General features: G+C 34.0%; 1 protein-coding gene across 1 annotated transcript; it reads left to right on the forward strand.

The window, feature by feature from the left end:
• Positions 1-4,033: 4,033 nt before the first annotated feature.
• On the forward strand, positions 4,034-12,212 carry LOC132279422 (plasma membrane ATPase 4). Its single transcript, XM_059781395.1, has 16 exons — positions 4,034-4,398; positions 7,461-7,580; positions 7,681-7,917; positions 8,166-8,927; positions 9,041-9,163; positions 9,275-9,379; positions 9,467-9,611; positions 9,709-9,873; positions 9,983-10,221; positions 10,310-10,342; positions 10,434-10,515; positions 10,661-10,821; positions 10,917-11,087; positions 11,279-11,461; positions 11,554-11,735; positions 11,814-12,212. Exons 1-16 carry the CDS (start codon positions 4,342-4,344, stop codon positions 11,908-11,910), a joined length of 2,862 nt encoding a protein of 953 aa, XP_059637378.1. The 5' UTR covers positions 4,034-4,341; the 3' UTR covers positions 11,911-12,212.

Genomic DNA, 12,212 nt, shown 5'->3' on the forward strand with positions numbered 1-12,212 from the left:
TTGAAACAAGAGGTTTAGTATTTTTTTATTTGAGGAGAATTCAAAATTGTTCGAAATCTTGTATTATACTTGGCGTTTACTGTTTTATTCTATTAATTTGTGCACCATGGGTTTGTGTCATTGCTTCTAACTGTCGAGTAGGTGGTATAAATATTTTAATTTTTAATCATACTATATAATTATATATAATTGATGATCACATGCAATTCGTAGCCAGAGCCCCAAATTATTTGTTTATAATAGTCATGTCATGCCATATTTGGGTTTTAGTCCTTTTCACGAGATTGAATATTACTTTAATGGGCTAACTTGTCGATTGATAAAATCAGAGAAAATTAATTAAGTTCAGTTGGTTGACTTTGTTGATTGAATGCAAAACAGAGAAGAGGATAACTGTTTATTTCGTTTTTAAATCACAAAAAAATAAGAAAAAAACGAGTCGGGGATTAAATTATTAAAAATCAGTTTAACAATTCTCAAAGCTGGAACCAAAAAAACAATAATAATAATAATAATAAATAAATAAATCTTACAAATTCTTCAATCCAACGTATTTACCGAAAAACCAAACTCTTCAATCGAGACCGAAGGAGGAATTGCCTTATCTTGCCCTTTCATCAAAAATAAGAGGTGGCCAAATTTTCAATTGTAAGGACCAAATCAGTTTTATAAAATTTTGTTACCACAAGTCAGTCTAAATTTTAATAAATATCTCTAATTAATTTCATAATTTTTGGATTTTTTTTAAGCGAATTCTTAATTATTGTAAGATTATATCAAGAGTCAGCAGACTCAACATTAAGTTCGTACTAGTATTGTGACTTAATTATTCATAATGAAGGGGAGATTGGAGATGACGTTAATAAAAAAATCAAGATTGGGTAGATAAATGGAGGTGTGCATCTATTATATTCTACGATAACTATACCGTATGATTGAAAGGGGATTTCTATCGAATGGTTATTAGATTAGTCATACTATATGGTACCCGTTAGACAGTTAGGAAATAACATTTGCATAAATTGAGTATAGCATAAATGCAAATGTTAAGATTGATGGTGATACTAAAAATGATAGAATTAAAAATACTCACATTTATGAAATGGTTGGAATAGCACCAATTGAAGATAAATAAGTTGAGATGGTTTGGATATGGACAAAGAAGACTTTTAAGTGTATCAAGTTAGAAAAAATAAGATAGTCCATGTTAGGGGGTAATACTAGGAAAATAGAAAAACAAAAATTAACTTAAGTACAAGTAATAAAGAAAAATACGATAGAACGTGAATTGATTAAGTGGAACATGGATATAAAATTTATATAATTTGATTTTACACCAATATTATTGTTTTACCCCTTTAAATACTTTAAATCATTGAAAGGAAATTTGCACCAATATTATATTTTACCACTTTACACATTCTTGACATGACTTCAAATCATTGAAAACGTTTTTCATATTGCTTGTGCACTTCAAAAGGTTAGATTTTCATATTGCTTGTGCACAAATGAGTGTTTTTACACTCGCATCGTGTACAGCCAAATTCTTTTCAAATTAAATAAAAAAAAAAAAAAAAAACATATAAAAATAAAAAACAAAAACAAAATCAAACTTCTATAACTCTTTGATGGGCTATTTATGCTTTGCCCCCTTATCTTCCCTTTATCCCATTGTATGGCTTTTAAGAGATCAAACGGCCAGGAGGTGAGCTAGGGCAAGTTGCATTCCCTTTATGCGAGTGGTCCATTAGTCGGGCCCACCAACCCCTCTCTCTATCCTCTATTATTTGCTTAAAATCTAATCGTGGCTGTTCGTTTAGGCTGCCGAGGAGCGACGACTTTTGGATTGATTGCGGGCCCCACTGGATTAAAGTCAATCTCTCTCTCCCTCTCAAAAATAAACACTACCACTTCCACCTCTTTTTCAATCAATTAGATCGAACGCAAACGTCGTATGTACACTGACCATATGTTTATAATATGCTACAGTCTAACCCAAAAAATTTAAATTAAATTAATAAAATATTTATATAGTACAGAAGTGGGCCCCAATCAGAGCGGCTTCAATGGATAATCACAACATCAGATTTTTTTCAACGGTGGATAGGCATGTTGGTTAGTATTCAAATGTCACACTGGTGTAGGTCAGCTCTGCCCGGTATGCATAGTGTATGAGTATGCCTTTTTAGGGCGTAGTTGGTGGAGTGAAACATTTTAAATAAACATCGTACTTCTTTTGTCAAAATAAATAAATAAAACAGTTCAACTATGGTTTACTAAGATTATGAATTTTAATGAGTTGATGTTTTAGTTAAAAGTTTAGATACGTCTTTCATGGATAATTATCATGGAGTGCATGCGCGGCCGACTTTATTATTTTCCTTATACAATTAATGTAAGGAGGTAAATTTTTCTTGCATTTAATGTCACGTTATCTTTAAATTTTATTTATCTTTATTTTAAGTTTACAACAAATATACTCACACATCCATTTATATACTTTTGGTCCTTTGTTTATTAAAGGGTGAACTACAATAAATTTACCTTTTCTATCTGTATTTTTCATTAAATTTCCCTTTTTTATTTTTATTTTTTTGTCAAAAATCCCCCCTTAACTATTAGAGCGGGGTGATTTAACTAACTTTCGTGAATTAATTATTAAAGGGGTTGATTTAATTCTCAAAATATATATAAAATGAAAATTAAAACCAAATAAATGAATGCACAATATAATTCTCAAATATATATATATATATATAGCAAATAAATTTCAAGAAAAAAAACCTAGATTTATATTAGAAAAAAAATCATTGCAACAGCATGTACTCTTCTTCTTGTTCAACTTATTTTATTTACCCATCATTATAATATTATATATAATTTGTATCATAATATAATAGTATATATAATATGTATCATTAAATATTATTTAAATATATTTTCATTTCCATCGAGCCTTCAGACCAATATAAATCTAGGTTTTTATTTATTTATTTTATTTTATTTTTTAAATAAAATAAAAAGAAAGATAAATAATATCCGATTAACTCATTATTACTTATTGTAATTATATTAAATAGATTAATAATACGATTTGGATGAGTCCGACAGTCAAACAAATTCGATTAATTTTTATGTGAATAGAGACTGATGTAATTATAATGTCAATAATAACGTCAACACAACACACATGATTCTATAGGACTTGTTCAACTTTTAAATTTCAAATTATGATCCTATTGGTTATGACATTTTAACTATACGAAGGGGATATGTACCTACAATATTTACAGCAACCACTAAACTGTTTTCCTTTGTAAAGAAAAATGAGTGACATCTATTATGGACATTTAAAACAAGAAACAAGGATCATTTTCCGCATTATAATATAAAGAACATTGCCTGAAAATAAAAATTAAGAATTTTTATGCAGTTAATTTTTTTTCGGTCACACAGAAAAAAATTAGTAAAAAAAAGCATATATCAAATTTATTTACAACTTTTTTTTCTTTCTTTGATTGAATGTGAAAAATTATTAATTACCTACCTGGAATTAAAGAGAAAATTATCGTGCTAATAATTAAATGACGTTAAATTATTATTATTATTTTTTTAATGTATTATGCATAAGATTCATTGTATGAAATATATTTAATAATTTGTCAATAACATCTGGGAGAGCAGTATAAACATCTAATTCGTTAATATACATTAAATTATTAATATAGCCCAACATGTGTGCACAGATATATATATATATATATTACTTGAATAGTTGAATTGAGGTAGTAACTGTTACATTAATCGTTGCTCAGTTGACCAGCATAAGTGTTTTTTTTTTTTTTTGGTGTGGGACCCTCCGGACACCGCATTTTGGACGGCGTGTGAAGGGGAAAGGTTGGCACCCCAAGGGAGGAAGGCTCATGCAACCGACAAGTCACCGGTAGGAGGAGAGAGAAAATGCAGATTATAGAGATAGAGATAGAGATAGAGATAGAGATAGAGATAGAGAGAGAGAAAGTGTATGTATAGAGAGAGAAAGAGAGAGCAAGTTGAGGGAGTGGGTTGAGGACGGGTATCAACGAGAGGTGTGGTGAGGTATAAAAAGTGGCACAGAGGGTAAGCTGAGAAGCTCCTCATTAGTTTCCTTGGGGATAGAGAAGAGATTCATTCAATGAATCACTAATACATCTCTGTATCTTTCTCTCTCTCTCTCTCTCTACATATATATATATATATATAATATATATATAGCTCTTTTCTTTCCTCGATGCTGGTGATCTACTTGGGTATATAAACTCAAATCCGTGTGTTGTTTGCTCTGCTTCTGAGTTGGTTAAGATGGGTGGTGATAAGGCTCTGAGTCTTGAAGAGATCAAAAATGAGACTGTTGATCTGGTAATCAATCCTACGTACTCTTGTCAATCGTTTATGTCTTTTGTTTTGTTCATCTATTTTGGAATCTTGTTGGTTTTTTTCCTTTTGATTTTCCCGGAAAATGCATTCAGAAAATGAGATCCATATGGACTATGTTTGTGTAAATTAAATTTAGCTCACTTATATATGTTTCATTTCTTTAATTTTCTGGGAATCATCTGTAGACTATGTGTCTCTTTTGGGTGTTTGGTAGGATAACTTTTTCATTTCCGTGCATGTGAAGATGCTTTGCTTTCCACTTTCATAGTATTTCTGAAGTTCTGTGTCTCTTTTTTTGCTTTAATCTCGTAACCAAACAGTTATGAACCAACAAATTGCACACAAAAAGTCATGTGGTCTATTGATCAGAGGAGCATTGTTTCATCACTCAAACTTGTTTCTTAAATCAACCACTTCAGATCAGACACCCAAAAAAAGAAAAAAAGAAAAAAGAAAAAAAAAGGAGTTTTAAATTTATTTATTTTTATTCCCTAGTATTGTATAATGACTTTTCTGGTTTTCTCCCACTTCCTTTATAGTGGGTTAAGTAATATTTAAGAAACATTTGTGTATAATCATACTGTCCCGTGACTCTAATTTTGTTCATATTCTCATATATATATATATATATATATTTATAGTTGCACACTATATTGTTCATATTCTCAATTATTTTAACTAAGCTTTATATTCTCAAATTTTCTCCTCCTCACATTTGAAAGATTTTCATATTCCACTATTCCATAAACGCGACCTTTTTACATAAAATATATAAAAAAATTAATTCGGGTACAAATAGCGATTAAAAAAGTAAAGCTATCTTCTACAAAAAATATTAATATTTATTTTTAATTTTTTTAAAAAATTGTCCATAACTAATTAAATACGCCTTTATTATTTAGCTCCATCTTTTCCATTCATATGTCATGCTCATATAATTACATCAAATCAACTTGACAATATATATTATAATTAAAAGTCATCGGTTTTTTTTTTTTTTTTTCTTTTTTTTTTTCAATTTTTTGATCTTTTGTTTTACGCATGAGACAAGGTTACGCTTGAAAACTGAAAAGTTGAAACACAAAATAATTAGTTAATTGAGGGTAAAATGATTCTTATTAAGATTAATTGTGTCTTTTTATTTTTAACGTCTGTCTGGGTAGTTTGGAAAATATAGCGTACTTTCCGTGGTACCTTCACCTTTGTGTGCGGGATTGCTCGTTGTCCTAATTTAATTTGGGTAATGATGGTCTGACCGGTTGTGACAAGTCACACATTTCGTTTGTTTAATTCCTCAATATACCCCTCTAATACACAATTGCATAGTGTACTACATATATGTGTGTGACACGCATATATAAGGCAGGTAATATGTAAGGTTAACTATTTGTGTCGCGTGATTTGCACGCACGATTTCACCACCTGAAAAATGTATAGCACTTTCCTATCGCCACAGTTAGGCTTTAGGATCTGATGGCACTCACATGCACCACTCTCCTCATGGGGTCCACTTACTGAGTGGGGATGGTCAACTTCACAACTTCTGAGTGGAGTGAAATTTTCTTTTTTTTATTCTTTTTAAATTATGGAATAAAAATATTTCGAACAAGAAAATAAAGTTGTACGGACTCAGACCCCTTGGATGTATTTGTGTTGGCTCAACCACCATATACGGACTCAGTTAAAACCGTTGGACGTGTTTGTGTGGGCTCAACAACGATGTATTCAATAGCCAATAGCCATAGTTCGACCAGTTTGAAAATTCTGTATAACCGTAAGCTTGATTGGTTTCTTAGGTATATATATGAAAATAATTTTAAAGCCGGATCGGTGAAGTGGGCCGGGACGGATCCAGGAAAGAGGGGGAAATGAATTTAGTTTTTTTTTTTTTTTTTTTTTTTTTTTTTGTAATTTTAAGTGGGGCAAATTGAAAATTTTATAGGTATATAATTTAAAATAAAAAATTAATGGTATATAGTTGGAAAAAAACAAGAAAAAATTCAGTGGGACTAGTGGCTCTGTCCATGAGTGGGCTATAAATTATTACATCTTATCATTTAACATGTAAACAAAGAATTTTAAAATATTTACTTGCAAGTCAGGTGTAATAATTATATTTAGGGATGCTTTGAAAGTCATTAAATATTACTACAATATATTCAATAGACTTTCAAAACTCACTAGGCCTCTTTGAGCAGCTTAGGCTAATCCTAATGTAGCGAAGGGATAAAAGTGAAAATCAAAATAAAAGTAATATAAAACCTACTACTGTCTTACATCACATCCAAATGGAGGGCCGAGTTTCTCATCCCTTCAATCCAAAATTTAGTAAATAAAACATTTTATTACACTACTCTGGGATCAATAGTAAATGATGAGAGTTTGAGTGACCGTGACATTATTTGATTTGATTTTAGTACAATTGACCATATGTTTGTAAATGCAATCTGAAATATTTCAGGATTCAATGTATTTGCTTGAATTTATCGAATAAATAAGAATTAAAATCCTCTCTTTTAGTGGAGATGTCCGGTGCACTAACCAATGGTGGTGATTGGCAAACCACGTTATACATAGTGATAGGTCCCACTTTATAGCGCCAATCACCACCATTGATTGTGCACGGGAACTTTCCAGTAGGGGAGAGGATACAGGTTCATTAAATACTTTGAATGGTCCATTTATCTTGTAAATTGATTAGTTAACCAGCAACCAGTAGTTATGGGGTCTAAATAGTACCTATCTTCATTGTTAATTTAACATGATATCTTGGGACCAAACAACTCACGGATTGAGTTATACTTAAGGTTGATGAAATTTTAGAAGGTTTATATAAAAGATACAAAAAGTAGTTTCTGTAATAATCACGAGTGTTGAGTAACTAATTTCCAACTCCAGTTAGTATAACTATTCATGTACAAATTTCAATAGTTTCTTTGAATCCATATTTTTGTTACTTCTATGGTGCATTTATTTAAAAGTTTGAAGATAAAAATGTACATTGGTACTGAGCTAGTCAATTGTGGTTTTACTCTATTTTACAGGAAAAAGTTCCTATTGAGGAAGTGTTTGAGCAGCTGAAATGTTCCAGGGAAGGTTTATCCGACGCAGAAGGAACCAACAGGCTAGAAATCTTTGGACCCAACAAATTGGAAGAGAAAAAGGTTTTTTTTTTACTTCATGATCAATGGTTTTTGTGTGTGTGTATAAACAACCATAACACCTAGGTTGCAATGGTTAATTTCATTTTCTTCTATCAAACAGGAAAGCAAATTTCTCAAGTTTCTTGGGTTTATGTGGAATCCACTCTCATGGGTCATGGAAGCTGCAGCTGTTATGGCAATTGCACTGGCCAATGGCGATGGAAAGCCCCCGGATTGGCAAGATTTTGTTGGTATCATTTGTTTGCTCGTAATTAACTCCACCATCAGTTTCATTGAAGAAAACAATGCTGGAAATGCCGCTGCAGCTCTTATGGCTGGCCTTGCTCCCAAAACAAAGGTACAAGAATCATACATGTCACAGCACCTACAGGGGCTTCGTATTTTTAAGTTTACTAGCTAACAAGGCAAATATAATGCACATATATAGAGCAAAAGATAGGGAAAAAAAAAAGTGTTACTGTTCAAAATTAGTAGGTTTATAACTTGAGCTTAATAATGAATGTAGTGAATCCATGCTGTGGCTTTAAATGCCAAAATTTATATATGAGCTTGTTTTGCTTATGTTTCATGATTGTGTATCTGTAGGTTCTTAGGAGTGGTCGATGGAGTGAGCAGGAAGCTGCGATTTTGGTTCCAGGAGACATCATCAGTATCAAATTGGGAGATATCGTTCCTGCTGATGCTCGTCTTCTTGAGGGTGATCCGTTAAAGATTGATCAATCTGCTCTTACAGGAGAATCCCTCCCAGTAACCAAGAATCCACACGATGAAGTTTTCTCCGGTTCAACTTGCAAACAAGGTGAGATAGAAGCTGTTGTAATTGCCACCGGTGTTCATACCTTCTTTGGGAAGGCTGCACATCTTGTGGACAGCACCAACAATGTTGGACACTTCCAAAAGGTGCTCACTGCAATCGGGAACTTCTGTATTTGTTCCATTGCTGTTGGAATGTTGGTCGAGGTGGTTGTCATGTACCCGATTCAACACAGGAAGTACAGGGATGGAATTGACAATCTCCTAGTTCTCTTGATTGGAGGCATTCCCATTGCTATGCCCACTGTTTTGTCCGTGACAATGGCTATTGGATCACACAGACTGTCGCAACAAGGTGCCATCACCAAGAGAATGACAGCTATTGAGGAGATGGCCGGAATGGATGTCCTTTGCAGTGATAAGACGGGGACATTGACCCTTAACAAATTGAGTGTTGATAGGAACTTGGTTGAGGTTTTTGCAAAGGGTGTTGATAAGGAACACGTGCTACTGCTTGCTGCGAGGGCTTCTAGGACTGAAAATCAGGATGCCATTGATGCTGCCATTGTTGGGATGCTTGCAGATCCAAAAGAGGTATAACTCTCTTTTCATCCTATTTCCTTTTAGTTCTTTATTAATTTATTCTGGACAAAAAAAAATGAAAATCATGAATGAGGGCTCAGCTAAGATAAATTATTCAATTTTAGGCACGAGCTGGCATTAGAGAGGTGCATTTCTTCCCATTCAATCCCGTGGACAAGAGGACTGCTTTGACTTACATCGATGGTCAGGGCAACTGGCATCGAGCTAGCAAAGGTGCCCCTGAACAGGTAATCATTTTATTTTTGTTATTTATTTACTTTTTATTTTCTTGAATTAGAGCTGCATGAAGTAGCAGAGATTGATTATTTATGTAATTACTCACTAATTTTGTGCATCAGATCTTGACTCTTTGCAATTGCAAGGAAGATGTTAAGAGAAAGGCTCATTCTGTTATTGATAAGTTTGCTGAACGTGGGCTGCGGTCACTGGCCGTTGGAAGACAAGTATGAATATTATTCTTGATGCATTATGTAGATGTGAGCTGCAATTTTGTGTTTATTTATGTATACATATATTTTTTGTGTTTGCAGGAAGTTCCTGAGAAATCAAAAGAAAGTCTGGGAAGTCCTTGGCAGTTTGTTGGATTGTTGCCACTTTTCGATCCTCCCAGGCATGATAGTGCAGAGACCATCCGCAGGGCTCTAAATCTTGGTGTAAATGTCAAGATGATCACTGGTATTTAATTTAGTCTTTTGTTTTCCTTGGATATGCAATTGTCGTACTCTTTTTTCTTTTTCTTTGGTTAATCTCTCACTGCTGTTTCAATGTCTAGGTGATCAACTTGCCATTGCAAAGGAGACTGGTCGAAGACTTGGAATGGGAACAAACATGTATCCATCTTCTACTTTACTCGGCCAAGACAAGGATGCATCCATAGCTGCCCTTCCCGTTGAAGAGTTGATTGAGAAGGCAGATGGGTTTGCTGGTGTATTTCCAGGTGGGTGTTTGTGTTTGTGCTTGCTAAAGAGAAATATGTTAAATGACCTTCAATAATTTGTTTTAATTACAATAGTCCTAACATTTGGTTCTTTATCCTCATTGTGTAGAGCATAAATACGAAATCGTCAAGAAGTTGCAGGAGAGGAAGCACATTTGTGGAATGACGGGAGATGGTGTGAATGATGCCCCTGCTTTGAAGAAGGCAGATATTGGAATTGCAGTTGCTGATGCAACAGATGCTGCAAGAGGTGCTTCTGACATTGTGCTCACAGAACCCGGGCTTAGTGTCATCATCAGCGCGGTGCTGACTAGTAGAGCTATTTTTCAGAGGATGAAAAATTACACGGTTAGTTTCTCTTTTATTCTACTTTGAGTAAGACCTGTGTGTTTGATTGAAACTAACCTACGACTTATATGCCTCTTTATTTTTGCAGATATATGCAGTCTCCATCACAATCCGTATTGTGGTAAGTTAAATGTCGCAGTTAGAAAGTGCCATGGTTATAATATGTGCAGCTCTTGACTAATTTGTTTTCCTGTTCATTTCCCATTATGTAGTTTGGTTTCATGCTTATTGCTTTGATATGGAAGTTCGACTTTTCTCCATTCATGGTTTTGATCATTGCCATCTTAAATGATGGTAAGCTTTCCATTTTATTTATTTATTTATTTTTTTCTCTTCTCGTTCTTTTAAATAGTTCAAACACACTTTTTTTGTTCCTCGTCTTCTAATTCATGTTTAATGTTTACCGAGTATTGACAAAATGAAATATTATGAATTTAAGGAACCATTATGACAATTTCGAAAGATCGAGTGAAGCCATCTCCATTGCCTGATAGCTGGAAATTGAAAGAGATCTTTGCTACTGGTGTTGCGCTTGGAGGTTATTTGGCATTGTTGACTGTCATATTCTTCTGGATTATGAAGGACACACACTTCTTCTCTGTAAGAAGTCTTATTTCTTGCATATTTACGGAGTAACCATTTCTTATATTTCTCTTTTGTTTTCAAATTTTCTCATTCTTTTCCTGATGACGCAGGATAAATTTGGTGTAAAACATCTAACGGACGAGAAAGAGTTGATGGCTGCATTATACCTTCAAGTGAGTATTGTAAGCCAGGCTCTGATTTTTGTCACTCGATCACGCAGCTGGTCCTTCGTCGAACGCCCTGGATTGTTACTAATGAGTGCTTTCTGTATTGCACAGCTGGTAAGAATTATACTGTGTGTTTATTCACTTCAGAACATTCACTTTGACCTTAACATCGCCCACATTTTCTCCATCTTAGGCTAATCACAGCTCTCTTTCTTCCCGACTTGATGACAAATTTTGTTACCACGTAGTTGAAAAGCTAAGAAAAGTTCGGTCTAAATTGCTAAAACAATTCCGATGTTTCACAGGTGGCTACTCTGATAGCTGTATACGCTAATTGGGGTTTCGCAAGAATAAAAGGAATTGGCTGGGGATGGGCTGGTGTCATCTGGATATACAGCATTGTCTTCTATTTCCCACTCGACATAATGAAATTCTCCATTCGTTACATATTAAGTGGAAAGGCTTGGCATAATTTGTTAGACAACAAGGTATATTTATTTCCAAGCTGAATTTTGCCAAACACTAGAATTGCTCTCTTAGTTTTTATTTACTCATCCATCATTTCTTCTTTTGACGACAGACTGCTTTCACCACTAAGAAAGATTATGGCAAAGAGGAGAGGGAGGCACAATGGGCTCTTGCTCAAAGGACTTTACATGGGCTTCAACCAGCTGAACCATCTACCATCTTCAATGACAAGAGCAGCTACAGAGAGCTCTCTGAAATTGCTGAGCAGGCTAAGAGACGAGCCGAAGTTGCAAGGTATACAGATACTTTCTTTGGCCTTTCAATGTTGTTTATAAGTTATTGTTGTTTTTACAAATTCATCCATTGTTGTAGGCTTCGGGAGCTGCACACTCTCAAGGGTCATGTCGAGTCAGTGGTGAAGCTGAAAGGGCTGGACATCGACACTATCCAACAGCATTATACTGTGTGAAGGAGCAGAAGATTATATAACTTGAGAGGGAAAGGGCCATGGTTCAACAAATATACCAAATGAGGAAGGGAAAGAAGGCCTAACTAGACTACACTATTAAGACACTGGGAACATTTCTGTGCTATATAAGTTCCCATCTGTTTACTTTTCTTTCTTATGAATTTCAATTGCCAGAAGAAAGTTGTGTTTGGTTTCTTCGCGATCTAATGCAAGCCGAAGTAACTTCTCTTGTATAACGGATTTTCCACTTCATCCACACTATAATTTCCTTGCTTTCTTATAATGGTTCCTACTTTAATTTA

This window comes from Cornus florida, unplaced genomic scaffold (genome assembly GCF_030987335.1).
Source record: "Cornus florida cultivar Cherokee Brave unplaced genomic scaffold, ASM3098733v1 CherokeeBrave_3.0.0_Hap2_Chr10, whole genome shotgun sequence".
NCBI lineage: Eukaryota > Viridiplantae > Streptophyta > Magnoliopsida > Cornales > Cornaceae > Cornus > Cornus florida.